Source organism: Lacerta agilis, chromosome 2, assembly GCF_009819535.1.
Source record: "Lacerta agilis isolate rLacAgi1 chromosome 2, rLacAgi1.pri, whole genome shotgun sequence".
Classification (NCBI taxonomy): domain Eukaryota; kingdom Metazoa; phylum Chordata; class Lepidosauria; order Squamata; family Lacertidae; genus Lacerta; species Lacerta agilis.
This window is the reverse complement of record NC_046313.1, coordinates 119,633,240-119,659,319: the sequence shown is the minus strand read 5'-3', so window position 1 is coordinate 119,659,319 and position 26,080 is coordinate 119,633,240. Positions and strand designations below refer to the sequence as shown.

The 26,080-nt window shown below is 53.5% G+C and overlaps 2 protein-coding genes across 8 annotated transcripts in view; one reads left to right on the top strand and one right to left on the bottom strand.

The window, feature by feature from the left end:
- Positions 1–4,801, top strand: part of LOC117042602 (oocyte zinc finger protein XlCOF6-like) — a 43,295-nt gene extending 38,494 nt beyond the window's left edge. The window contains 1 exon segment of the mRNA XM_033142139.1: positions 4,698–4,801. Within this exon segment, the coding sequence (XP_032998030.1) occupies positions 4,698–4,801 (104 nt within the window).
- A 2,246-nt stretch (positions 4,802–7,047) lies between these two features.
- BRD2 (bromodomain containing 2) lies at positions 7,048–22,144 on the bottom strand. 7 transcript variants are annotated; one of them, XM_033141788.1, is made up of 12 exons: positions 21,988–22,144; positions 15,109–15,409; positions 13,980–14,117; positions 13,630–13,771; positions 13,010–13,221; positions 12,501–12,875; positions 11,395–11,523; positions 11,021–11,278; positions 10,606–10,829; positions 10,066–10,379; positions 8,159–8,281; positions 7,048–8,056 (listed from the first exon to the last, which is right to left on the bottom strand). In XM_033141788.1, exons 1-12 carry the CDS (start codon positions 21,990–21,992, stop codon positions 7,926–7,928), a joined length of 2,352 nt encoding a protein of 783 aa, XP_032997679.1. In that variant the 5' UTR covers positions 21,993–22,144; the 3' UTR covers positions 7,048–7,925. The 7 variants fall into 7 exon arrangements, with proteins under 7 accessions (XP_032997679.1, XP_032997681.1, XP_032997682.1 ...); XM_033141790.1 differs by lacking the exon at positions 21,988–22,144 and adding an exon at positions 21,638–21,725; XM_033141791.1 differs by lacking the exon at positions 21,988–22,144 and adding an exon at positions 21,619–21,706.
- Between the last annotated feature and the right edge of the window lie 3,936 nt (positions 22,145–26,080).

The following is a 26,080-nucleotide window of genomic DNA, read 5'->3' as shown; positions in this document are numbered from 1 at the left end:
TTAGAAAGAAAAACTCCTAGATAGTTGTCGCCAACAGAAGTTCTGACTGTTAAAAAATATATATATATGGAAAATAATTGGATAACATATGATGATTTATTAGTGGAATCTGAAAAAGGATGGAAGATTAGACCATTTGAACAAATAGCAGATAGATTAACAGGCTGGATAAAGTACCATCAAGTGTATAATATATTTAATGAGGATAAGAGGAAATATGGTTTTGAGAGTACTAAATCTAAATTTCAGTTGGAGATATTGGATGGGAAAAGAAAATGTTTGTCTAAAATGTATGATCTTTTGTTAGGATGGTACACTATGGATGATGAAAGATTTAATGAGAAAGTGGGCAATTGATGTGGGACACAATATTGAATTTGAAATGTGGTCCAAATTATGGAATCAGAAGATAAAATTTACAACATGTACGATCCTGAAAGAGAACATCATGAAATGATGTACCGCTGGTACTTGACACCGGTCAAATGAGCAAAATTGTACAGAAGAAGGAGTAATAAGTGTTGGACATGTAATATAAAGGAGGGAGAGTTATATCATATACAGCATCTAGAATTCTATTAGCGCAAAAATGGAAATCCAGACACTTACCAACGATTGAGGATTGGAGAATAAAATTGATGGAGTATTTAGAATTGACGAAGCTGACTGGAATTGGAGTAAATTTGTTGAGTATTTAAAAATCCAATGTGAAGAGGTGAACAAACTGACAGGTTTGAATATATGTAATAGAGTCTCTGACTGAGGGTAAATAATTGGATGATTGGTTAAAAGCCAGAGATAAAACCTATGAATGCTGATGAATGATGAAAAATATGAAAACCAAGAATAGCGATGGAGGGAAGTCACAGACTCGGCGGAGTATTTGTGTAGATTTGGTAAATATGTTTATTAATCTGTATTTCGTTTCACAATATTCAGAATACACACACACACACACACACACACACACACACACATATTCCTCTCCCTCATGCTCCTGCGCAACAGTTCCTGTTTGACTCCCCTGCTTTTCAATGCTCAGTACATACTGTTTCTTCGTGGCAACTTCACCTTTATCTTTTGGATTGGCGAGACTATAGTACCATCGCCTGACTCTACGTCATCTATCATACTTCTGGTGGCAAATACACTGTTATGTTGCGGACTGGCAAGACTATATTAATCATTTCCACCTTTAACTCTCTTGTTCTGTGGGACCTCTATCGGAATTATGTGGGTTGCGCGGGAATTGCTCACATTTGATGTCTCTGATGTTCGGTAGAATGTTTGTATCCTTATATATTTGTATTCTAGTTCTACATTATACTGTTTATATGTAAAATTATGCTATATTGAGACCAATTTTTCAGCCGGTTACATTTTTGGGGTCCTTTTATAGCTAGGCAGGTGCCTGGCTACAGACTAGCCTTGCAAACAGAGGGGCTTTCGGCAAACCTTAGAAGTGTGGTACCGTCTGTTGAGGACGCGGGTGGCGCTCTGGGTTAAACTGCAGAGCCTAGGGCTTGCTGATCAGAAGGTCGGCGGTTCGAATCCCCATGACGGGGTGAGCTCCCGTTGCTCGGTCCCTGCTCCTGCTCTGCCTAGCAGTTTGAAAGCACGTCAAATAGGTACCGCTCCGGCGGGAAGGTAAACGGCGTTTCCGTGCGCTGCTCTGGTTCGCCAGAAGCGCCTTAGTCATGCTGGCCACGTGACCTGGAAGCTGGACGCCGGCTCCCTTGGCCAGTAACCCAAGAACTAAGCTGTATTCACTTCTCCCCCCCCCCCATTGTATATCAATTGAAAGATAATTTAACGAGGAATGTAATGCAGTAACCTTTAAGAAGGATTATTTATTACAATAGCAGTCATAAAGAAGAACCGTGAAACACAGAGAAAAAAAGGAACTATTCAGGTTAAATTGCCGTGTTGGCACTTTTCAATAAATAAGTGGGTTTGGGGTTGCAGGTTGGGCACTCAGTCTCTAAAAGGTTCGCCATCATTGTGCTATTCAGTTAAGGTTAACAACAACATTTACACTCCCAACAGAATATTTTAAAAACCATGGAAATATCAAACATTAAAACCTTCCCCATACAGGGCCACCTTCAGATGCCTTGTAAAAGTCAGATAGATGTTTATTTCCTTGACATCTGACGGGAGGGCGTTCCACAGGGGGGGGGCCACTACTGAGAAGGCCCTCTGCCTGGTTCCTTGTCATGGTGTTGATAGAGCATCAATCCTAAATTTGTCAACGTCTCTCAAAGAAGCAGGATCAGGAAGTTTTTGATGTTTGATGTCTTATGCGGCTTAGGACCCTCATACCTAAGGGACCGCCTCTCCTGGTATGTTAACTTTTTGGAGGTCCCGAGCCACAAGGACGCTAGGTTGGCTTCAACTAGGGCCAGGGCCTTCTCAGTACTGGCCCCGACTTGGTGGAAGAAGAGACCAGGGCCCTGCGGGATGCGGCATCTTTCCGCAGGGCCTGCAAGACGGAGCTGTTCCGCCTGGCCTTTGGGTTGGTTTCAGTTTAACCCTGATGTTTCTTTTGGTGTGATTGGTGGGCTGCTTAAAAATGAGGCTGCAGTCTAAATTAAACTTTAAATTGTATTTTAATCAGTATTTTAATGAATTGTTTTATGTTTTTGTTGTGATTTTATTGGTGTTAGCCACCCTGAGCCCAGTTCCGCGGGGAAGGGCGGGGTATGAATAAAAAATTATTATGATTATGATTATTAATTCTCCCGACTGATCATTTGCAATGCTACCAGCTGAAATTGATCTGTGTCCTGGGATAGCACAGTTGGTAGAGCATGAGACATTCAGGGTTGTGGGTTCGAGCCCCGCCTTGTCAAAGATTCCTGCATCGCAGGTTCAACTAGATGACCCTCTTGCTCCCTTCCAACTCCATGGTCTATGAACCTCACTTATTCGCAGTGAGGGAACCACCAGAATTATTATTTTTTAAGCAAAATTTTGTTAGAAGTTCTGCAACCCACCTTTGCATAATGGGAGTTTGCCTTTGTAAAATTGGAGGGTAAAAGGAGATGGGTGGGCTTTTTTGTAGGGAACATGACATTTCTCTTGTCTCGGTCCAGATTTGGGTCTCTGCCTCCCAAGAGTTTAGACACGCACGGTCACCACATGTAATAATAATAATAATAATAATAATAATAATAATAATAATAATAATTTATTATTTGTACCCCGCCCATCTGGCTGGGTCTCCCCAGCCACTCTGGGTGGCTTCCATCAAATATTAAAATACATTTAACATATCACAGATTAAAAACTTCCCTAAACAGGGCCGCCTTCAGCTATTTTCTGAATGCCAGGTAGTTGTTTATTCCCTTGACTTCTGATGGGAGGGCGTTCCACAGGGCGGGCGCCACTACCGAAAAGGCCCTCTGCCTGGTTCCCTGTAGCTTTGCTTCTTGCAATGAGGGAACCGACAGAAGGCCCTCGGCGCTGGATCTCCGTGTCCGGGCTGAACGGTGGGGGTGGAGACGCTCCTTCAGGTATACAGGACCGAGGCCGTTTAGGGCTTTCAAGGTCACACTCTGAATTGTGCTCGGAAACGTACTGGGAGCCAATGTAGATCTCTCAGGACCAGTGTTATGTGGTCCCGGCGGCCATTCCCAGTCACCAGTCTAGCTGCCGCATTCTGGATTAATTGCAGTTTCCGGGTCACCTTCAAAGGTAGCCCCATGTAGAGCGCATTGCAGTAGTCCAAGCGGGAAATAACCAGAGCATGCACCACTCTGGCGAGACAGTCTGCGGGCAGGTAGGGTCTCAGCCTGCGTACCAGATGGAGCTGGTAGACAGCCGCCCTGAAAAGAGAATTAACCTGCACCTCCATGGACAGCTGTTGAGTCTAGAATGACTCCCAGGCTGCGCACCTGGTCCTTCAGGGGCACAGTCACCCCATTCAGGACGAGGGAGCCCCCCACACCCACCCGCCCCCCAAAAACAGTACTTCTGTCTTGTCAGGATTCAACCTCAATCTGTTAGCCGCCATCCATCCTCCAACCGCCTCCGGGCACCAACACAGGAGTGCAGCAGGCAATGGCTCCCTCGCATGTGTGAACAGCCATGGGGGGGTCTCTCTCCACCACCACAGAGAGAGATTGGGCATTGCTTTGACGAATGTCCTGCAACCAACCCCCTCCTGGGACCTCTGATCTCACCCACTGCCAATAAAAATAAAATACCTGTTTACCTGATGCTGACACAAGAGCTCACATACTATATAAATGAATGAAATGTTGATGTCTTTCCCCTTTTCCTTTCCTCTCTCCCCCCCCCCCCAGCCCATATTGCCTAGAACAGTACAGTCTCACTCTGCATAGGACTTGTTTGAAGGATTCCGTGACTTGGATGCACTCAAGAATTTAATGAAAACGTTTTAAAGAACTGCAGTCTCTCGCCCATTAACGTTCTTCAGCATTAGGGCTGCCACCTTGTTTTGTACCTGAGGCAAACAATATGTTGTAGGTAAATAAGACATTTTGGGTTGTGGTTGAGGAAATTTCCTTTGCACCACCACAAACGCTCCAAAACGTACTTCACAAAGCACATAGCAAACCTGCCGCATACATGCTGTCTATCACCTTATAATACCGGTGGGCACTGTATGGAGCAGCTACCGAAATCTCAGTACAGTGCCTATCTGTTATCCTGAGTTATCCTCTCCGTGGCAGAGTACCTCCAGCATGCCTCTGGATTTCCATCAGTGGGTGGGGAGAAAGGGGTGCAAGGAGGTCACCACCCCGATACATGGGGCATCCGAGGCTGTGATCACTAAAAGTCAGCATGGGTTTCTGAAAAACAAGTCATGTCAGACCAATCTGATCTCATTTTTTGACAGAATTACAAGCCTGGTAGATGAAGGGAACGCTGTGGATGTAGCCTATCTTGATTTCAGCAAGGCCTTTGACAAGGTGCCCCATGATATTCTCGTAAAGAAGCTGGTAAAATGTGGGCTGGACAAGGCTACCATTCAGTGGATTTGTAACTGGCTGACTGACCGAACGCAAAGGGTACGCATCAATGGCTCCTCTTCATCCTGGAGAGAAGTGACTAGTGGGGTGCCACAGGGTTCTGTCTTGGGCCCAGTCTTATTCAACATCTTCATCAATGACTTGGATGATGGGCTTGAGGGCATCCTGATCAAGTTTGCAGGTGACAGCAAATTGGGAGGGGTGGCTAATACCCCAGAGGACAGGATCACACTTCAAAATGACCTTCACAGATTAAAGAACTGGGCCAATGCAAACAAGATGAATTTTAACAGGGGGAAATGTAAAGTACTACACTTGGGCAAAAAAAAAAATGAAAGGCACAAATACAGGATGGGTGACACCTGGCTTGAGAGCAGTACGTGTGAAAAGGATCTAGGAGTCTTGGTAGACCACAAACTTGACATGAGTCAACAGTGTGATGCAGCAGCTAAAAAAATTCAATGCAATTCTGGGCTGCATCAATAGGAGTATAGCGTCTAGATCAAGGGAAGTAATAGTACCACTATATTCTGCTCTGGTCAGACCTCACCTGGAAGACTGTGTCCAGTTCTGGGCACCACAGTTCAAGGATACTGACAAGCTGGAAGGTGTCCAGAGGAGGGCAACCAAAATGGTCCAAGGCCTGGAAACGATGCCTTATGAGGAACGGCGTTTCCTGCTTGGCAGGGGTTGGACTGGATGGCCCTTGTGGTCTCTTCCAACTCTATGATTCTATGATCTAGCAAGCTGCTGTGGGGACCCAATGCAGTGGGTGGAGTCTCTTAGAAAGTGGTTTCCATGTGTCATTTCCACAACTCACCTGTTTTTTCTTAGCAAAGTCCCAAGGGCAGGAGAGTCCCTTTCAGGCAGAGGGCCAATTGTGGGCAGGGCCAAAGGCGGCGGGGGGGGGGAGAGAATGGGTGGGGCACTGGGTTTCCCCGACACATACAGCAGGATACAATCCAGCCCCACATTGCCCTCCTCTCCCCCAGTCAAGCAAGAATTGCTTTCAGGCAAGCCCTCCTGTATGCAGCAGGATGAGTAGAGCAGTGACCACCAGAAAACAGAGGCTTGCCACCAGGGAAGGGGCTCCATTCTGCTGGCCTTTTGTAGCTCCTGTGTCCAGAGATTGTCCACAAATGCAGCAGCCACCTTTGGCCTTCAGCAAAAAGCAAAAGTGTCAAGCTGACGGGGAAACCTCAAGATTCTGCTCTGTGCCACCCATCAATTTGTGGGCAAGGGGAGAATTGTCCAGAATTCAGTGGTGAGTCCACCTGTCTTCTTGACTCTGCCTACAAAGGTGCTCTAGGCCATAACTAATCATGCTGGATCAGGCCAGTGGCAGATCTAGTCCAGCATTCCTTCTCGGTGGTTGACCAGAGGCCTATTATGGGAAGCAGGACGCAAGCCCAAGAGACCTCGCCTTCACCGCTTCCTGCAGGAGGGACTTGCAGCTTGATGGCTGGATGTGTGAGGAAGTACCTACCTTTGCTCCACTTTTCTGACTCGCAGCTTTAACAGGTGACCCTGTGGTTTTTCCGTAACAACCATCTTGAAGGCCCACCCCCCATGCAGCGCAAGCTGATCTACCAAGGTGGGTTTGTGACCGCAGCATCAGGCAAATAGGAGGTTTGAAACCGCACATTAAACCCAAGCACATTTGTGATGTTCTGGTTTTTCCCCAGGGAAACTGAAGCTTCGCCCTGGCATATTTGGAAACCCCAGGGGTAATTAGAAGGGCAGCTCCGCGCTCCAGAGCAGTGGGACCCCTCCTGCTACTGGGGTTGACGCTTTCCATACCCTGGGCCCTGCCTTAATTGCACCACATACTGTCCAACGAAGCACCTTGTGCACTTTTGAGGGGGTTGTGCTAGACGGCCCTTGAGAGTCTCCTCCAGCTCCCTGGGGAGGGGGGCTGGTCAGGAGACCCTACAAAGCAGAGGAATGAAGCCCTGGCTGGAAGCAGTTGGGGCAGGATCCTTGAAAGGAAGGCTGCCTGTTGCCTGTGACAAGCGCCGCTGCCCTCTTCCCCACTCAATCCACACCAGCCTGTATAATATTTTTTTTTTATTTACATGTTTAAAGAACCAGAAGGCTTAACATACAATAAGATGAAACAGAGCCCTGGAAGGTGGACACAGGCAAGGGGAATAAAAGGAACAGTAGAAAAAAAAAATATACAGTCAACATAAAAAAAAAACCTCAAGCGGGCTGCCCTCCCCCCTCAACCAGCCTCCCTTGAGGGGCGAAGAACATGCTGTCTCGATTTTGCCCAGGTACGTAAACGGTTGCACTCACTCCAGATCCCAGGGAAACGCCACCGACGGGAAACCAAGAAAAATAAATAAAAGAACGTCTTGAGTGCCAGCCAGGGGGAGTGCCAGAGGAGGAACGTCTCCCCGCAAGAGTCTTGTCTCCCCCCCTCGGGGCTCCAAGTCCAAGCTGGTGGGGCACAAACACCCCAGCGCAGTTCCTCACCCTCAACCTGCCCATCCAGGAACGGAGCGTCACAAAACCAAAACTTGCTAAATGCTTTTTTTTTTTTATAAAAACCACAAGTTTGTTTCCTAAGATTCAACCAAAACAGGAAAACACTGCCCCCCCCATTGCTGCTGCCCCCCACGCTTGCTGGAGCCAACTGTACAGAGTCGGGGTGCCCCGTGCCGCAGCGCAAACACAGCAGGGCCAGCTCTCGCCCCAAGGGGGGGGGGGAACGACGACAGGGAAGCCGCCAGCCAGCCGGCCACAGCCCTTCCGCCCCAGGTGCCCAGCTGGAGAAGGGGGTGGAGGGGAGCCCGCTCGTCCGCCTGCGCCGTCGTTCTCTTGCCAGTTCTGGTCCTGCAGAACCTCTTCCGAACAGGCTGCCGCCGCCGGCCGGCCACCGCCTGGCGGCTGATGCTGCCGCTGCTGCCACCTCTGCCAGCCTGCCTAGCTAGAGTCAGAGTCACTTGTGTCCGAGGAGGAGGAGGAGGAGCTGGAGCTGCTGGAGTCGGAGCTGGAGCTGCTGGCGCTCAGGCGGGAGACGGCCACTTGCTGCGCGGACTCCGGCTTCTCGTTTGCTGCATAGGGGGAGAGAGAGAGAGAGGGCAAACATTGTGAAGCATGCCAGAGGGTCAAGGACAGGACAGAAGCCGGCCCGGGAACCAGAAGCCAGGGCTTACTTTTCTTGGGGGGCTTCTTAGCAGAATTCAGCTGCCCGCTGACGTCCTGCAGGCGCTTCTCCAGCTCCCGCTTCTTCTCCAGGGCCAGCTCCTCCTTCGTCTTGCCCACCGGCTTCTTCAGGGCTGGAAGGAAGGGAGGAAAGAAGGCATTTAATTGGGGAGCTCCTCTTCCCCTTGCACCCACAACGGCCCTCATCCAGCTGTCACTGGGGACGAGAGGGAGGGCAACCATTACCCAGCTCCACACGAGGAGAGCCGCTTCTCGGACCTCTGCCTGACACCCCTAAACACAGGTGGGTAGCCGTGTTGGTCTGCCATAGTCAAAACAAAATCGAAAATTCTTTCTAGTAGCACCTTAGAGACCAACTGAGTTTGTTCCTGGTATGAGCTTTCGTGTGCATGCACACTTCTTCAGATACACTGAAACAGAAGTCACCAGATCCTTAAATATAGTGGGGGAGTGGGGAGGGGTATTACTCAGAAGGGTGGTGGGAATGGGTGATAGGCTGATAAGTGTGGAAAACCTGTTGACGACTCTTAACGGCTGCAGTTAGTCTTGCAGGGAAAGGCAAGGGGTGAGATGGCTAAAGATGGCTTTCGTGTGCATGCACACTTCTTCAGAATCTGTTCTGAAGAAGTGTGCATGCACACGAAAGCTCATACCAGGAACAAACTCAGTTGGTCTCTAAGGTGCTACTAGAAAGAATTTTCAATTTTGTTTCGACTATGGCAGACCAACACGGCTACCCACCTGTAACTAAAGATAGCTTTGTTATGTATAATGGGATAAGAATCCAATGTCTTTGTTCAGACCAGGTTTCTCCATGGTTTTAAGTTTGGTGATTAGTTGCAATTCAGCCACTTCTCTTTCCAGTCTATTTCTGAAATTTCTTTGTATTAAGACAGCTACTTAAGTAGCTGTCTTAATACAAAGAAATTTCAGAAATAGACTGGAAAGATTTCCACATTCTTATCTCATTATACATAACAAAGCCATCTTTAGCCATCTCACCCCTTGCCTTTCCCTGCAAGACTAACTGCAGCCGTTTAGAGTCGTCAACAGGTTTTCCACACTTATCAGCCTATCACCCATTCCCACCACCCTTCTGAGTAATACCCCTCCCCACTCCCCCACTATATTTAAGGATCTGGTGACTTCTGTTTCAGTGTATCTGAAGAAGTGTGCATGCACACGAAAGCTCATACCAGGAACAAACTCAGTTGGTCTCTAAGGTACCCCTAAACACCTCCATTATCCCTTTTCGGAACATGGCTGGAAAAATAATTATTTCCTAATTCGCCGCGTGGAGTCTGGAGGTGCCCCCCTTTCCTCACAAGGACAGCCACTGGAGCAAAGCTGCGCTTATTCAAACACGGAACCTGTTAGGATATTGGTACAGACCGAGCTGCAAAAGCAGCAGCGATGCTGATATGACTTGTGTTTTTCCCATGAGAAAGACAGTTGTTTTGTCTTTCTCTCAACCTTGTGATAACTTTACATTCACTTTCTGTTCTGGCTGGAGAGAGATGCTAGATGCATTATGCACAGCCGAGCTGGCAAGCAGAGACAAACTCTGCATCTTATCTACAATGAAATAGTTTAGCCTTAATGGCTTGTGTGTGTTAGTTCTTCATGCTGGGGAACAATCGCATATCAATGTGCCCCTGGACTCGAGTAGCCAGGAGGGCACGCAGGCTTTGTCCCTACCTGGGGGGGGGGCAGTCTCACAACTTGCCCCAGCGGGACGTTTGCTAACAGAACCACCCTTGGTTTCTAGGAGAAGGGATGTGGGGTACCCTACGGCTGCCCAGGGGCCCTTGAAGCCCAGCTCCCCAAATGGGCTGAGGGGCCTTTTGGAAGGTCCAGGGTGCCCAGAGCACAGCCCCTCCCCGTCACCCCCACTCACTCTCGCTGTAGGGCTTGCGAGGCTTCTTCCGCAGGCAGGACAGGACGTAGCGCTCCAGCTCCCGCAACGTGGAGGGCTTGAGGGTCTCGAAGTCGATCTCAATCTCCTCGGGGTTGGAGTCGCGCAGGGAGGGCTCCCGCGACTGGATGATGTGCACCACCCGGCCCAGCTTCTCCCCCGGCAGCTTGTTGATGTCCAGGCTGAGTTGGCGCTTCTCGTCGTACGTCATGGGCTTGCTCTCCTCCTCCTCCTCCGAATCGTAGAGCACAGGGGCCGGCGGAGGGAGGGCCTTGGCGCTGGCCTTCTTCGAGTTCCTGGGGAGGGGAGATAGGAAGGAGGGGGGCGCCTTAGACCCAGGGGCCCCACCCACGGCTTGCGCACTGAGCAGGACCCAGCCAGCGGCAGCTGTCAGGCATCTTGGCTTGTTCTACAAGGAGTTCGCCACGGTCGATCCGCCGGGGAAAGAGAGTCATCAGCCAGCTGCTCGCCCCGGTCTCCCCACCCCGACCCCCTCACCGCACACTCACTTGCCCTACTCACTTGCCACCACTGCTGCCACCTCCACTGCCGCCGCCAGTTGCCTTCTTGGACTTCTTGAGCTGGGCCTGGTGGGGCCGGGGCGCCGCCTCCTCCTCGCCTCCCGCTTTCCCTTTGCGCTTCTCCAGCTTCTTCTTCTTCTTCTTGTCCTTCTTGTCCCGCTTCTTCTTGGGCTTGGAGACCGGGCCTTGAGAGAGGGCCGCCAGCTGTTCATGCACTGCCCGCAGCTGGGGAGGCAAAAGGGACGTGGTTAGGGGGCTCCCAAGTCCCAAGCCCACCCACTGCAGGCGCCCTTTTCTCAATCCATGGCCCTGATCAGCAGTGGCTCAAAGTCACTGGGGGGGGGGGAGAGAGAATGTTGCTCTTGTTCTGAGGTCCTGCGGGGGCATCGCTCTGCCCCCTGCTCTCTCTGCCTCACCTGTTCCTGGAGCTCTGCCAGCCGGTTGGCCCGCTCCTCCTCCGAGTCCGAACTCTCCTCGCTGTCCGACGAACTCTCGCTGCTGCTCTCGTCGTCATCCCCCTCCTCCTCCTCTTCGTCGTCGTCATCGTCGTCGTCGCTGGAGGAATCGTCCGAGGAGGACTTCATCAGGAGGCCCGGCTGTGGGAGTGACGTGGAGGGGGGGTTGATGTCTATGGGTTCATCTGGCATCTTGGCATAGCTGAACTCGAAGACATCCTGCGGGAGAGCAGCAAAGACTCGAGGTCTGCTACTGAGGGGCTGGGTCATGGGGAGGGAGGAAGGGAGGGTGGGAGGAAGAGCTACTGGCCCCTCTTTCCTTCCCATCAACTCACCTGCAGCTTCCGAGCCATGGCCACCACATCATGGTCAGGGGGGTTGTACTTGTAGCAATTGGAGAACATCAGCCGCACGTCAGAAGCAAACTCCTGGGCGTCGCGGTACTCCCGGTTCTCCATCTTGCGCTGAACCCACAGAGAAAGAAAAGGAAACAGAAGGTAGGCAAAATTCTTTCCAGTAGCACCTTAGAGACCAACTAAGTTTGTTCTTAGTTGGAGAGCCAGTGTGGTGTAGTGGTTAAGAGCGGTAGACTCGTTATCTGGGGAACCAGGTTCGCGTCTCCACTCCTCCACATGCAGCTGCTGGGTGACCTTGGGCTAGTCACACTTCTTTGAAGTCTCTCAGCCCCACTCACCTCACAGAGCGTTTGTTGTGGGGGAGGAAGGGAAAGGAGAATGTGAGCCGGTTTGAGACTCCTTCGGGTTGTGAAAAGCGGGATATCAAATCCAAACTCTTCTTCTTCTTCTTGGTATGAGCTTTCGTGTGCATGTAAAAGGGGAGGGCCACGAGCTTTGCAACACACAAGGGGTAAAAAAAGCCCCACAAAACTAGAGTTTTGTTTCTTTATTTTGCCCTTATGACTGCAGAAAGTCACTTAAGACACACATGGCCAGTTCACACTACAGACCAGTGGGACTTGGGTGGGGGTCTCTCCTCCCCACAGCTGTTTGCCCTGCTTGGCCAGCCCTGGCCCTGTCACTTGACTAGCCCCCTGCCACGCACCCATGCTCACTCATGTCCCTATGGCCTCTCTCTGCAAAGCCCACTGGGGCAGAGATTGCAGCAGCTATAAAGAACCTGTTCAACTGCTGGCACTGAAACGTTAGCAGAGGGCACGTTTTCTACCTGGGACAGAAACACACTAGGAGCCCCCTTTAAAAAGTAAGGAGGCCACTCGTACCTCCAACAAATCTATTTAATCTAGACTGTGGAAGCACCTGCTTCTATGGTGAATATGCAGTAAGTCAGCAGACAGATTTTACCTAAAATCCAAAGCACAGAGACACAACCATGCTCTGGAATCCCCTCCCTCCTGTGCCCACCAATCCCCACCCACTGCTCCTCTCCCCCTCTTCTCTGTGGTTGCCAAGGCCCTGCCTACCTTGATGGTGCTGAGATCCATGGGATGCTTGATGATCTCATGGTAGTCGTGGAGGCCCAAGGCGGAGGCGTCGACCGGCTTGTAGAAGGGCCAGGCGTAGGCAGCGTGCTTCTTGGAGACAAGCTCCTTGAGGATGCCGTTGCAGTACTTGAGCTGCTCCGAGAGCTTGCCCCTCTTGGAGGTCTGGTGCTGCTGGGAGTCGGGCAGGTCTTTGCGGGGGGGCTTGATGGGGCGCCCACTCTCCCGCCGGGCAGGGATCTTGGCTGCCTTGGTCTCCAGCACGACTGCCGAGGGAGAGGACTCTCCGCCGCTGGTGGCGATGATGGCTGTGGGGGTCGGGGTGGTCGTGTCCGCTTTCCGCTTCACTCCTTTCTTCTGTTGGGGGCAAGAGCGCGGCTCTTAAGACTTCCAAGCCAGATTGGAGGGGGGGAGGGGAGGGGGAACCCCAGACAAACCCTTGCAGCTCAAGGACCCCCCCCCACCCGCCTTCCCTCGGCTGCCAGACTCACCTTGGCCACCGGCTGCGTTGGGGCAGGCACCGCCAACACCGGCTGGGAGGTAGCAGTGGAGTGTAGCGGCTTGAGGAGAGGCGTAGAGATGACTGACGGGTGAGGGATGTTGATGATGGTGGTGGGGATGTCTGTGGGGTAGAGCTGGGCGTGGGACACGGAGGAGATGGCCGGCACTTGCTGAGCAGCTGCGTTGGCTGCTGCCAGGAGTGCTGGAGGGATAAAAAAAAAGAAGAGTGGCTCTTGGTTAAACTGAAGAAGAAGAGAAGAGTTTGGATTTGATATCCCGCTTTTCACTACCTGAAGGAGTCTCAAAGCAGCTCACATTCTCCTTTCCCTTCCTCCCCCACAACAAACACTCTGTGAGGTGAGTGGGGCTGAGAGACTTCAGAGAAGTGTGACTAGCCCAAGGTCAACCAGCAGCTGCATGTGGAGGAGCGGAGACGCGAACCCGGTTCCCCAGATAATGAGTCTACCGCTCTTCACCACTACACCACACTGGCTCTCTTGGCAGCCTGCTCCAAAAGGCCAGACGGCCCCCAACAGGAGTAGAACCCAAGCAAGCCAGCAGGCACCCTCTGCCCCAAAGCCCACCCGGCAATCCCCTCTCGCGCCATTACCTGCAGCCCGAGAGGCCCCCTTCTTGTGGCTGTTCTTGGCCACGGTGATCACAATCTCCTGCTCCTCCTGAGGCATCTGGGCCACCTTCTGCAAGAAGATCTTCTCCAGCGTCTGGGCCATCAGCACAATGTCATCTGTGGGCTGCACCAAAAGAAGCCGGGACCAAGGCATGAAGGGGGGGGGGCTGTCAGCATGCTGCTCTGCACAGTCCCTGCGTGTGCCCTCATCCCTTGGGAGTCTTCCCCCCCAACCCCTCCCTCACAATCTATGCAGCCACTTCCCTGACACTCCAGCCACCCTCCAGCCTTGCGGCAGCTGCCTCTCCCTCCACACACACGCAAACCCTCACCTTGTTGTAGATGTAGCAATTGGTGAACATGGTGTTGAAGTCCTGCATGCACTCGGCTGAGCTCCAGTAGTAGTTGTTTTCCAGCCGCCGCTTGATGGTGCCCATGTCCATCGGCTGCTTGATGATTTTGTGATAGTCCTGGGAGCAGAGAACAGCAAGCAAAGCCGCATGGTCATCGCCGTCGGCCACCCCAAACAACAAGGCACAGAGGCCGCACCAACCACTGGGCTGCCCAGGCTCCTGGTCAACGCCACATCCAAAGGTCCCTGCCAAAGGTTGGCTACAGGTGGGGAAAGGGCAGGGACTCCTATGCAGCCTTGCAAAGAGCAGGAAATAAATGCTTCTCAGCTTGCCAGGCCAAGAGGGGATTCTTGCTTCTTTCCCTGGGGTACAGAAACGGTGCCTTCTGTTAAGTGAAGCTCCCCAGGGGACAGCAAGGCTGGAGAGGCCTGGCCTGCCTAAAAAGCACCCCTGCTGTGCACGAAGAAGCTAGGCAAGCATAAACCTAGATGGATTTTACCTCTGGGCTTTAACTCCTTAGGTGCCACAGGTGCTGGCCTTTAATTTGGGGGGTCACTTGATGTCTTCTACAAAGTCATGGATGGGAATCTGCAAAACGCATTCAGGGCACAAGATTAGATTTGGGGGCAGCGTGAGAGCGCAAAAGCGGCTGTATTGTCTCATCCATACCTTTGTAGGGGACATGGGGGGGGGGGGAATCAGGGAAATTGACTCCAGGTGAAATTCCTGGCCAAACCAACAACCTTAAGATTGTTTGGGGAAGAGACACAGCTGAGCTCAAACTCGGGTAACAGGAGACGACCCCACTCTGAGGCAGCAAAGGTGGCACATTTCCCTCAGTATGGAAAAGCCTTGCCTGCTGACTGGGGTGAGCAACCCAAGGAGCTCCCCAAAAACACCTTGAATTTTAACAGTACAGCTCAAGGATCCAGAAGGTCAGCTCAGCACACCAGATACAAACAAGAACCTTGGTTCATGGGATGAGGCAGGAAGTGATCCAGTAACCATAGCAACAAGGGCATCATTAACACAGCAGAACCCGCCCGCCAGTTCTCATCTCCCTCACGCCCCCAGCCCCCCCCCACAAGGCAAGGAAGCAGCTCATTACCGGAAGACCCAGCTTGACTGCATCCACAGGCTGGCGGAAGGGCCAGGCGAACTGGTGCTTCCAGAGGGCCTTCATCACCACTTTGTGGAGGTACTGCAGCTGGTTGGTGACTCTGCCCGGCTTCTTGGGGTTGGAGACCTCCGGAGGGGGTGGGTTGGCTTGGGCCAGCTGAAGGGCTGGGACGGACGCCATGGTGGGGCTCTCGAAGCCCTCGTACAGAAGCGACGGCTTGCGGATCCGCTTCCCCGGCGCAGACTCGACTGCCAGACCCACCAGACCTGCATTGCCCTCCCCAAGGATCCTGCAGGACAGGAAGAGAAGGGCTGTTAAGGCAAGAGCCGGGATCTGCTACTGCACTCTCCCTCACACGAGCCAGCAAATAGAACATGGGGGGTAACATTGCCCCCCCAATCTGTGAAAAAGTGCTCAGGGTCCCCGTTCTGTCACCTCTTCGAAGAGAAACACCAAATTACATCCCTAAGTGCAGCAAGGCAGCGAAGCCAGCTCCCAACAGGAGCAAAGGGAAACTCCAGAGGCCAGGCTAACCTAAGTCCTGAGCCATCTGCACCCACTCCCCCCCCTTGCACCTCAGCATACTGGCATTTCCACTACACTTGCTGCCCACAAACTCACTCCCCCTTAAAGTGCTGTCATGAAGCCCAGTAAACAGGAGGGTGTTGCAGGAATCCCACCAAACTAGGCACGCTCTGTAGAGCAAGGATGCCCAGGATTGGTGTTTTGAATCAGAGAGCAGGGACTCTTCCCACAGGACCAACGAGGGGGGGAAACCATCTGGGAAAACAAGACACCAGGCTTGCTCCATAGTCAGCATGCCCATAAGATGAAAAGGACAGAGCGCATTGCCGGTTGCTGTGGTGCTGCCCTATCACAGCGAGGGAAACAACAGAATGAATGGCTGACCAGGCCTCCACACAATTGGGCCGGCCAGTTGAAAGGAGGAGCAGTTAAGCCAAAGTAGGTTTTGAGTTGAAAAAACAACAGGGGGGCATTGCAGAATTCAGATCTGTCTCCCGGCCCACAGATCCAGTTGTGGCACATTCTGAATGCAGAGCTGGATTCACAGGCTGCTGTCTTAATGCACAAGCCCAGCATAGCTGCCAACCCATCACCCAGGACACCTGCGGCTCCACCACCAGCCCGGGAGAATGAGCACGTTGGTAAACAGAGGGAGGGCATCAAAGGGCAGCGGGCCTGCCACCGAGAAGCAATTCACAAAAGCCCGTCTTGCCCCCCCAAGGCGTTACAGGATCTCATGACAAGACAACTCCCAATGCTATCATTCCCTTCACAGTTACAGGTGGGTAGTCGAAACAAAATAGAAAATTCTTTCCAGTAGTGCCTTAGAGACCAACTGAGTTTGTTCTTGGTATGAGCTTTCGTGTGCATGTAAAAGGGGGGGGGCACGAGCTTTGCAACACACAAGGGGTAAAAAAGCCCCACAAAACAAGAGTTTTGTTTCTTTATTTTGCCCTTATGACTGCAGAAAGTCACTTGACACACACATAGCCAGTTCACACTAAAGACCAGTGGGACTTGGGTGGGGGTCTCTCCTCCCCACAGCTGTTTGCCCTGCTTGGCCAGCCCTGGCCCTGTCACTTGACTAGCCCCTGCCATGCACCCACGCTCACTCATGTCCCTATGGCCTCTCTCCTACCCTCAACACAGAATGCAAAGCCCTCTGGGGCGGAGATTGCAGCAGCTATGCTCAACTGCTGGCACTGAAAGGTTAGCAGAAGGCAATGTTTTCTACCTGGGACGGAAACACACATTTCACACTAGGAACCCCCCTTTAAAAAATAAGAAGGCCACTCGTGCCTCCAACAAATCTATTTAATCTAGATTGTGGAAGCACCTGCTTCTATGGTGAATATGCAGTAAGTCAGCAGACAGATTTTACCTAAAATCCAAAGCACAGAGACACAACCATGCTCTGGAATCCCCTCCCTCCTGTGCCCACCAATCCCCACCCACTGCTATAAAGAACCTGTTCAACTGCTGGCACTGAAAGGTTAGCAGAAGGCACGTTTTCTACCTGGGACGGAAACACACATTTAACACTAGGAACCCCCTTTAAAAAATAAGGCGGCCACTCGTGCCTCCAACAAATCTATTTAATCTAGATTGCGGAAGCATCTACTTCTATGGTCAATATGCAAGAAGTCAGCAGACAGACAGCCGTGTTGGTCTGCCACAGTCGAAACAAAATAGAAAATTCTTTCTAGTAGCACCTTAGAGACCAACTGAGTTTGTTCTTGGTGTGAGCTTTCGTGTGCATGCACACTTCTTCAGATACACTGAAACAGAAGTCACCAGATCCTTAAATATAGTGAGGGAGTGGGGATCAGCAGCTGATCACCCATTCCCACCACCCTTCTGAGTAATACCCCTCCCCACTCCCTCACTATATTTAAGGGTCTGGTGACTTCTGTTTCAGTGTATCTGAAGAAGTGTGCATGCACACGAAAGCTCATACCAGGAACAAACTCAAGTTGGTCTCTAAGGTGCTACTGGAAAGAATTTTCTATTCTATTCCCTCCACAGACAACTCAAATCCCCTGAAAGCCATCCAAATAATTTACAACTCATCGCTGCACGGCGAATAACCGGGGGGGGGGGGGTGTGAAATAAAAAGGAAAATAAGAGATCGCGTTGGAGCTGCAGCGCTGGAAAACGCTCCCCAGAGGGAGGAAAGAAAGGAGGCGGCGTAAAATGTTGCTAAGCAATGGAGATGTCCGACGCAAATGGCAGCGCGAGTTCAAAAAGCGACGCCCGTCACGTGACACAACACAGCCAGGTATGCAGGCAGGCAGGCAGGGGGCTCAATAGCCGCGCGACCCCCCCGATGCCCCTCTGCCCCCGCCCCCCTCCGCGCGTCGCATCCCGATTACGTACTTGCCGTTGGGGTTCACGTTCTGCAACATGCCTCCTGCAGGAGCAGCTCCTCCCGGGGGCCCGGCTCTCTCCCGGGACGGTCCCGCTCCAGCCGCCGGCGCCTCCGTGGCCTCGGGGAACCCCCCCACTTTGCTCGGCGGTCTCGGCCTCAGCGGGGGGAAGAAAAAACGCCGCCGGCGCCGCCTCGCTCAGGGCCGCATCGCCGCGCAGCCGCCTCCTCCCCTCCCCAGCAGGAACCGGGGACGGAGGCGGGCCGGCGCCGCTGGGAGAGCTCGGCTACTGCAGGGCCCCCATCGGGGAGGGGGCCCGCTCGCCCCTCCGCGACCGACGGCTAGGCGCAAAAGGAAATGGGAAAATGGCGGCCTTTGTAGCTGCAGCGGCAGGACCCTGAGGCGGGGCGGGAGGGGGTCCCTCCGGCAAGCCCCCCGCCGGGCTCGCACCTCGCGGGGGCGCCGGCAATATAGGGCGCGCCCGTCTCCGCGGAGGATGCCGCGTCCGGAGGCGCCGCTCCCCCGGCGAGTCGTCGCGGTCCGAGGCGCGGATGGCACTGGATTGTACTGGGATTACTGGCCGCGCTCCACCTTTGCTCTCCTCCCGCGTAGGTGGGGGCGGATGTTGTGGGGGGGAGAAGAGGACGCTACGGAAGCCGGGAGGAGGGTCCGCCGAGCTGGCGCCCGCAGCGATGACCGGCGATTGGGGGGGCCGCCCGGCGAGGATGGATCTGGATTGAGTCCGCCCACCCCAGCCCGGCACTCTCTTCCGCTACCAGGCCAGGATCCTTCCTCCGCTCCAGCGAAATGGCGCCTCTCGGCCTGCCCCCGACCGCCCTTATAGAGACGCTCCCCGCGCTCCCATTGGCCCGCGCAGCGGCTGACATCACCATCCCGCCAAGCCACGCCCCTTCGCCGGCTCGGGAGAGCCCTCTGGGCGGAGGGGAGGCAGACGCCGGCCGCCCATTGGGCGACTTCGCCGTCCGTCACGCTCCCCCTCTCCGCCTCCTGTTGTGCCTCCCTGCTCCGTCGTCCCCGCCAGCCCGCTCGCGCATTGGACGGCTCTGCCATTCGTTGCCTTCCGATTGGCCGCCCCGTCACGTGGGGGCGGGGCGGCGGTTGGGAAGCGGCCGTTGGTTGTTGTGGTTCTCTGCTCACCGCGGGGGGAAGGGAGGGGGAGAGAGGCGGCAGCGCCATTTTGTGGCAGCTCAGAGAAAGCAGGGCGCGGAGAGGGCGAACAATGAGCGGCAGCGGCGGCTCCGAACCAGCGGACCCTCGGGCCCAGAAAAATGTTCTCGCCCTTCCCCGCACGGGCAGACCGGCCGCGAAAGTGATGGCAGGGCGCGTTTAAATAAAAAAAGGAGAAACGTCGTCCCTCAGGTGGTTCTTCCCGCCAAAACAAGAGCCCCCTCACAGCGACGCAAGAAAAGCCCCGTCGCCTCAGCGCAGCCAGGGAATGGCGGGCGATGGGTGAACCCCTCACAGTGGGGTGGAAACACCCGAGTCACAGTCCAAAAAACCGCCCCGAGAGGGGTCCCAAGACGCCCCACAGCAGGGTCAAGGCCCCGCGCGTGAGAAATGGCGCCCTCGCCCCCCCCCGTCGCGCGTCACTCTTTGCACGTGAGAAACGAGGCAGGAGGAGTTCAAGGCGCACAGAGCGAGGGGACCTTGAAGAGAAGCCAAGCCAACTGCGGAGCTTCCATTAAAAAAAAGCGCCCGCTCGCCGAGTCCCTGCCCCATAGACGCCGCCACAACGCTGCTTCACAGCAATGGCCCCGGTTTGCCTTGCCAGGGGGCGAAGGTCAAGTGCCAGAGTGGGAGCCCCTCTGCCCTGACCGCCATCAGTCAACCCCAGAGCGGCTGTGGGGCGCCATCCCCCTACAGGGGTCCCCAAGGGGGCCACAACGCAGCCACGAAATCCTGCCCACAGACAAAAGTGGGGCCAAAGTGTCCCCAAGGCCCAACAGAGAAACATTTCGGCGGCGATGGGGAAAAAAATGGGGGAGCCAATTTCAGAGCCGCCTCCTCTGGGCACCCCTGACCCCTTGGAACAGCTGCTGACAGGAGCAGGCCCCTTCCTGGGAGGCAGGCTGGCATTGACCCCCTGGGTGTGGGGTGCGTCGCCTTCCCCCAGGCTCCGGCCCCATGCCATGGTGTGGTGGTGCTGGCAGGAGCCCTACACACAGCCCCACAGCTCTTAGCCAGGCAGGGGCCATGTGGGGAGCCTCTCTGGCAGCTCCTGCCTCCTCCCCACTCCATGGGGAGAGGCGCCTGCCTGGTTTCCCTTCTCGGGAGGGCGTGGAAAGGGGGCCGGTTAATCTAGGGGGCAGGTCCCAGGATGCTCCTCTTTCCAGGAGGGGATCTCTCTCTACAAGAAAAAAAGGGAGGGTGTCACAGCTGTAGGGATCCACCACCTGGATCCACCACCTGAGTCCAGGCTGCCGCCTCCCGAAGAAACTGGGGGGCAACAAACTGGCGGCATATCCTCAGCCCCCCCTCCTTTTCCTGGATTGTTCTGGAAGGAGAAGCGGGGGGGGGGGGACGGTCCTTTGAGATGAGTCACATCCTGGCGCAAAAGGCCAAACGCCACTTTGGGCTGAAATGGAGGTTTTTCTCCCTCCCGCTGCCCTGTTAAGAAAAGGGGGGGGGGGAGGCGGTGTCGTAAGAATTTTACACCCCCTAACCCCAGCCGCCCCACACTCGGGGCTCAAGAGGCCTGTTCTGCTCCCATCTGCCTCCACCCTGCTTCTCGCCACAGCGGCCATTTTGCACGGGCGCACAGAGCTGCCTTCCAGCTGCCAGACTCCAGAATAAGAGGAGAAAACTGGGGGGAGAAAACTGGAGGGTTAGCGTAGGAGGGCACAGCCAGATCCTGCCCCCTTCCTCCTTTTCCTCCGCCAGCCCCACTGCGCTCTCGCCCAGCCCTATTCCAGCGAGGAGGCCTCTTCCTCCTCCTCCTCCTCCTCCTCCATCTCCAGGCAGGAATGACACAGCAGATTCACTGCAGCCATTTTGGAGGCGCAGGAAACCATGCCAGGCAAAGCTGCCCCCCCTCGCCAACCATGTCTGAAATACTGTTCCCGCTCGCCCCCCCCCCGCTTGCTCAGGACACCCCCCCCTCCCCATCCTGCAGCCTCTTGTTTCTGAGATTTATTGAAAACGCCCTTCTCTCGCATAGTCCCCACCAAAAAAGCCAACAACAACCCCACATTGATCATCTTTGCTCCTTCCAGCCCAGATCTCTGCTTCTTTTGGGAGGCTGTCTGGGCTCCTCCACGTGGGAATTGGGGGGGGGGGGCATGGAAAGAGAAAACAGCTCAAGGTCAAACAGACGGGTGCCAAGGTCAACCCCACGCTCTGCTGCACAGGACATTCTCCCAGGCACCCCCAATATCGAGGGGGGGTGAGGTTTTACGTCCCCCCCACCCCTCCCAAAGGATAGCACCACCACTTTCCTTTGCAAGGCAGCTCCCCCCCCCAAACTCCCCCCTTTTGCTTTAAAAGACGAACAATCCCCCCACCCCGATGCAAGCACCCCCCCCCGACTTAAGCAAGGTCAAGAGACGCCCCCGAAGCCCCCCCCAATCATTGCAAAAGAAAACCCCACCTGTCATATTGAGATTTACCCCAATTCCTAGAAGCTTCTGCATCATTGTAGCTTTAAAGAAGCCTGGAATGAGCCACAAGACAGAGGGGGGGACACGTTTCCCCCCCCCTCTTCCGAAGACGCCCCTCCTCCCCCCACATAAAAAATAGGGGTCCCATTGTCAGGTGCCACGTGACAGCCAACTTCTCCCTTCATTTCAGGCAGCTGGCCCTTTAAACAGCCACCGCCCGTCACCGCCTCTGATTGGCCAGTTTGCGCCACCGGAGGCGGGAGCAAGAGAATTGACTGGCAGATCCCTCTCCTTCCCCATCCCCCAGCCAGCCGAGCCTTCACTCGTCCAGAAGTGTCACGTGGACAAAAAGGACTCACCTCATTGGTCGCCATCTGGAGAAGGAAGAAGGCGCGCGACCTTGGCGGGCCCGGTGCGACGAGGCCCATCCTGATTAAATTCCGGCCAAACTTAGGCCCCCGCGACGTGACAAAATAATAAGAAATAAAACACCCATTTTAAAAAAAAAATCAACCCAACGGTCGCTTCAGCCGCCATGGCCGGGCGGGAATCCGAAGTGACGCCGACGTCATCGCCTCCTGATTGGCTCCCTGCCGTCACGCGACCGCCTTCTGACGTTCCATCAGAAAAATGCCCGGATGATCCTTTAAGAGAGGGGGGGCAATATATGAGGCAATTTTGCCCGTCCACCGAGTAAAAAGCGCCAAATCGGCGGAGGGAGAAAAATCATCCGCCTCGGCGAAGCCGCCTGACGGGGGGTCCGGATCGAGCGCCGCCCCCCTCCCCCGCCGAGGTCTCGCTTTGGGGGTGAAGTCAGCATGGCTCCCGCTACGCCCGGAGACGACGACTGCGCATGCGTCTCGCTCCTTCTCCTACTCTTTCCCCCCTCCCGCCCGGGGCGCATGCGCTCTGGGGCTTCGCTGCGGCGCGAGTCCCTTTCTGCGCGGTGGCGCAATGGCGCGCGAGGCGGGCGGGGGAGGGAGCGAGGGCAGCCCCGGGCACGGCGGGCGGAGCGCGCATGCGCGGGAACAGGCGAGCCCTTTCTCTGCTTGATGCAGCAGCTGCAAAGAAGGCGAGTCCCGGGCTCCCGTTTAATCCCGCGAGAGTTCGCATTTCCAGGAATAAATGACGCCCTTTCCGCGATTGCTAAGAAGAATTCACAAGCGGAAAAGGCTCCCAGCTGTGCATATCGGTCTCAAGGAAGCCTGCTGGACCTGCACGTGCAGACAGTGCGCCAAATACAGAGTTGAACTATGGAACTCCCTGCCACAGGAGGCGGGGCTGGACATCACCCTGGACGGCTTCGCAGGGGAATTAGACAGATTCAGAGGAGGGGGCTAAGGCTAGAAAGGGCTCCTAGGCAAGAGGGTTCTGTTGTGCCTCCGCTGTCGGATCCTGCTTGGTTGGCATCTGGTTGGTTAAGAGGCAGAGACGGACAAAGAACCGACGAAGAGCCCAGCAGCAGCAGCAGCAATGGCCAAGCTGATGTCCCGAGAGGGAAGTCCAGCAGCAGCCACCTGCTGCTGCCCTCAGGGGTAGACTGCCTCTCACAATGGATGTCCTATTAACTGTGATCTGTGCATTGCAGGGGGTTGGGCTAGATGACCCTCAGGTCCCTTCCAACTCCACAAATCTATGCTGCCGTAGCCATTATCATGGCCACAAATCCATCTCATCCCGCCCCCCTGAAAGCCGTCTGAGTGGGTGGGCGTACGGCAGCCCCGCTGAAATCGAAAGCTGCTTTTAATCAATTTGCACCCATCACTTAGCGGTTGCCTTAATTTCTCTCTGTCCTCCCGCTGAACCCGGGCACAGAGGCTTTTAGAGGATTGTGCCAGCCAGCTAGCCAGCCAGCCATAGAGCCTGTGTGGCAGCAGAAGCTCCGCGCAGCGAAGGGTTGGTCTAGATGAGCCCCAGGGTGCCTCCCGTCCACTTCTGTGTGGTGTAGTGGTTAAGAGCGGTGGACTCATAATCTGGTGAACCGGGTTCGCATCTCCGCTCCTCCACATGCAGCTGCTGGGTGACCTTGGGCAACTAGTCACACTTCTTTGAAGTCTCTCAGCCCCACTCACCTCACAGAGTGTTTCTTGTCGGGGAAGAAGGGAAAGGAGAATGTGAGCCGCTTTGAGACTCCTTTGGGTAGTGAAAAGCGGGCTATCAAATCCAAACTCTTCTTCTTCTTCTTCTCCTCCGTCATATCGCCAATCCACTGATTAAGGAGGATCTTGCTTTTATTCCTCCAATTCATCCATTTCAGTCTGTTGGCCACAATAAGGGCATGTGGAATCCATTTCCGCTGTCAACTTCTATACGACGGATATATAATTCAAAATAATGTTTTTCCTCTTAAAATCTTAGCTTTCTTTCTGCACAGTCACACTGATCTGAAGGTAGCTGAAGAAGTGTGCATGCACACGAAAGCTCATACCAAGAACAAACTTAGTTGGTCTCTAAGGGGCTACAGGAAGGAATTTTTTATTTTATTTTGTTTTTGTCATATTGATAGTTACAGCTATATAATTCAAAAGAATGTTTTCCTCTTAAAATCTTAGCTTTTTTTCCTGCACAGTCATATTGATAGTTCATAGAATCATAGAATCATAGTTGTTGTTGTTCAGTCGTGTCCGACTCTTCGTGACCCCCTGGACCAGAGCACGCCAGGCACGCCTATCCTTCACTGCCTCTCGCAGTTTGGCCAAACCCATGTTAGTAGCTTCGAGAACACTGTCCAACCATCTCATCCTCTGTCATCCCCTTCTCCTTGTGCCCTCCATCTTTCCCAACATCAGGGTCTTTTCTAGGGAGTCTTCTCTTCTCATGAGGTGGCCAAAGTACTGGAGCCTCAACTTCAGGATCTGTCCTTCTAGTGAGCACTCAGGGCTGATTTCTTTGAGAATGGATAGGTTTGATCTTCTTGCAGTCCATGGGACTCCCAAGAGTCTCCTCCAGCACCATAATTCAAAAGCATCAATTCTTCGGCGATCAGCCTTCTTGATGGTCCAGCTCCCACTTCCGTACATTACTACTGGGAAAACCATAGCTTTAACTATACAGACCTTTGTTGGCAAGGTGATGTCTTTGCTTTTTAAGATTCTGTCTAGGTTTGTCATTGCTTTTCTCCCAAGAAGCAGGCGTCTTCTAATTTCGTGACTGCTGTCACCATCTGCAGTGATCATGGAGCCCAAGAAAGTGAAATCTCTCACTGCCTCCATTTCTTCCCCTTCTATTTGCCAGGAGGTGATGGGACCTTAGAGCACCTTGTTGTTGTTGTTGTTGTTCAGTCGTTCAGTCGTGTCCGACTCTTCGTGACCCCATGGACCAGAGCACGCCAGACACGCCTATCCTTCACTGCCTCCCGCAGTTTGGCCAAACTCATGTTAGTAGCTTCGAGAACACTGTCCAACCATCTCGTCCTCTGCCGTCCCCTTCTCCTTGTGCCCTCCATCTTTCCCAACATCAGGGTCTTTTCTAGGGATTCTTCTTTTCTCATGAGGTGGCCAAAGTACTGGAGCCTCAGTACTGGAGGCTCCAGAGCACCTTAGAGCCAACTAAGTTTGTTCTAGGTATGAGCTTTCCTGTGCAGGCACACTTCTTCAGATGCCATATTGCCATATACTGTATAGTCCAGCACTTTATCCCAAAACTTTCCCACTAGGAGCATAGGTTTCAAAGAGCAGATAAGAAGAAGAGGAAAGGGCAGCCGGTTTGGCTTTTCTTACAGGTTTCCTCTCGGAAGTTTACATCGCCTCTCGTCGAGGTCCCTTATGGGGCTTCTCGGGAGTAGGTTCGCACCGCAGGCAGGAGGCTTGGGAATTTCCCCAAGCACACTTCCTGTTTGTGACTCATTGAGTCTTTTATAACAGGCGCACACAAACAGAGCCTAACAAAAAGGGAAACTCCGAGGAGAGGACGGGGAAGTGAAAGCGAAATTCTGCCCCCCCCCCTGTGCACCCTGCAGTGGATTTCTATAGGGAAGTGGGCGGGGAGGCTGGGGAAGGGCTCAGAGCTTGCTGGAGCCAGGCACGACCTCCTTTTGCTTGTCTGCAGAAATTTATGGAGGATAAGTGCGTGAGGTAGAACCTCCAGCGTCAGAGGCAGTCTACCTCTACCTGTAACTACCTCTGAATGTCAGTTGTCGGGGAACAATGGCAGGGAGGGAGGGAGGGTTTTCCTTCATGTCCTGCTTGGAAGCTTCTCGTCAGGTGGGGGAGTGGTGGGCTATCATCAAATTTATACAAAATAAAATAAGAAATTCCTTCCAGTAGCACCTTAGAGACCAACTAAGTTTGTTCTTGGTCTGAGCTTTCGTGTGCATGCACACTTCTTCAGATACACACGAAAGCTCATACCAAGAACAAACTTAGTTGGTCTCTAAGGTGCTACTGGAAGCAATTTTTTAATTTGTTTTAATCAAATTTATAATCTGCTTACCCTCCTGATGGAAATAATAGA

What these genes read in the sequence shown, in the direction of transcription:
- BRD2 (XM_033141786.1), bottom strand. Translation starts at nt 18,050, where the DNA reads ATGTTGCAGAACGTGAACCCCAACGGCAA. An exon ending in CAGTCAAGCTGGGTCTTCCG is followed by an intron (nt 14,118 to 15,108) that starts GTAATGAGCTGC and finishes CTCTGCTCCCAG; the next exon opens with GACTATCACAAAATCATCAA. An exon ending in TGGCAGAGCTCCAGGAACAG is followed by an intron (nt 10,830 to 11,020) that starts GTGAGGCAGAGA and finishes TTGCCTCCCCAG; the next exon opens with CTGCGGGCAGTGCATGAACA.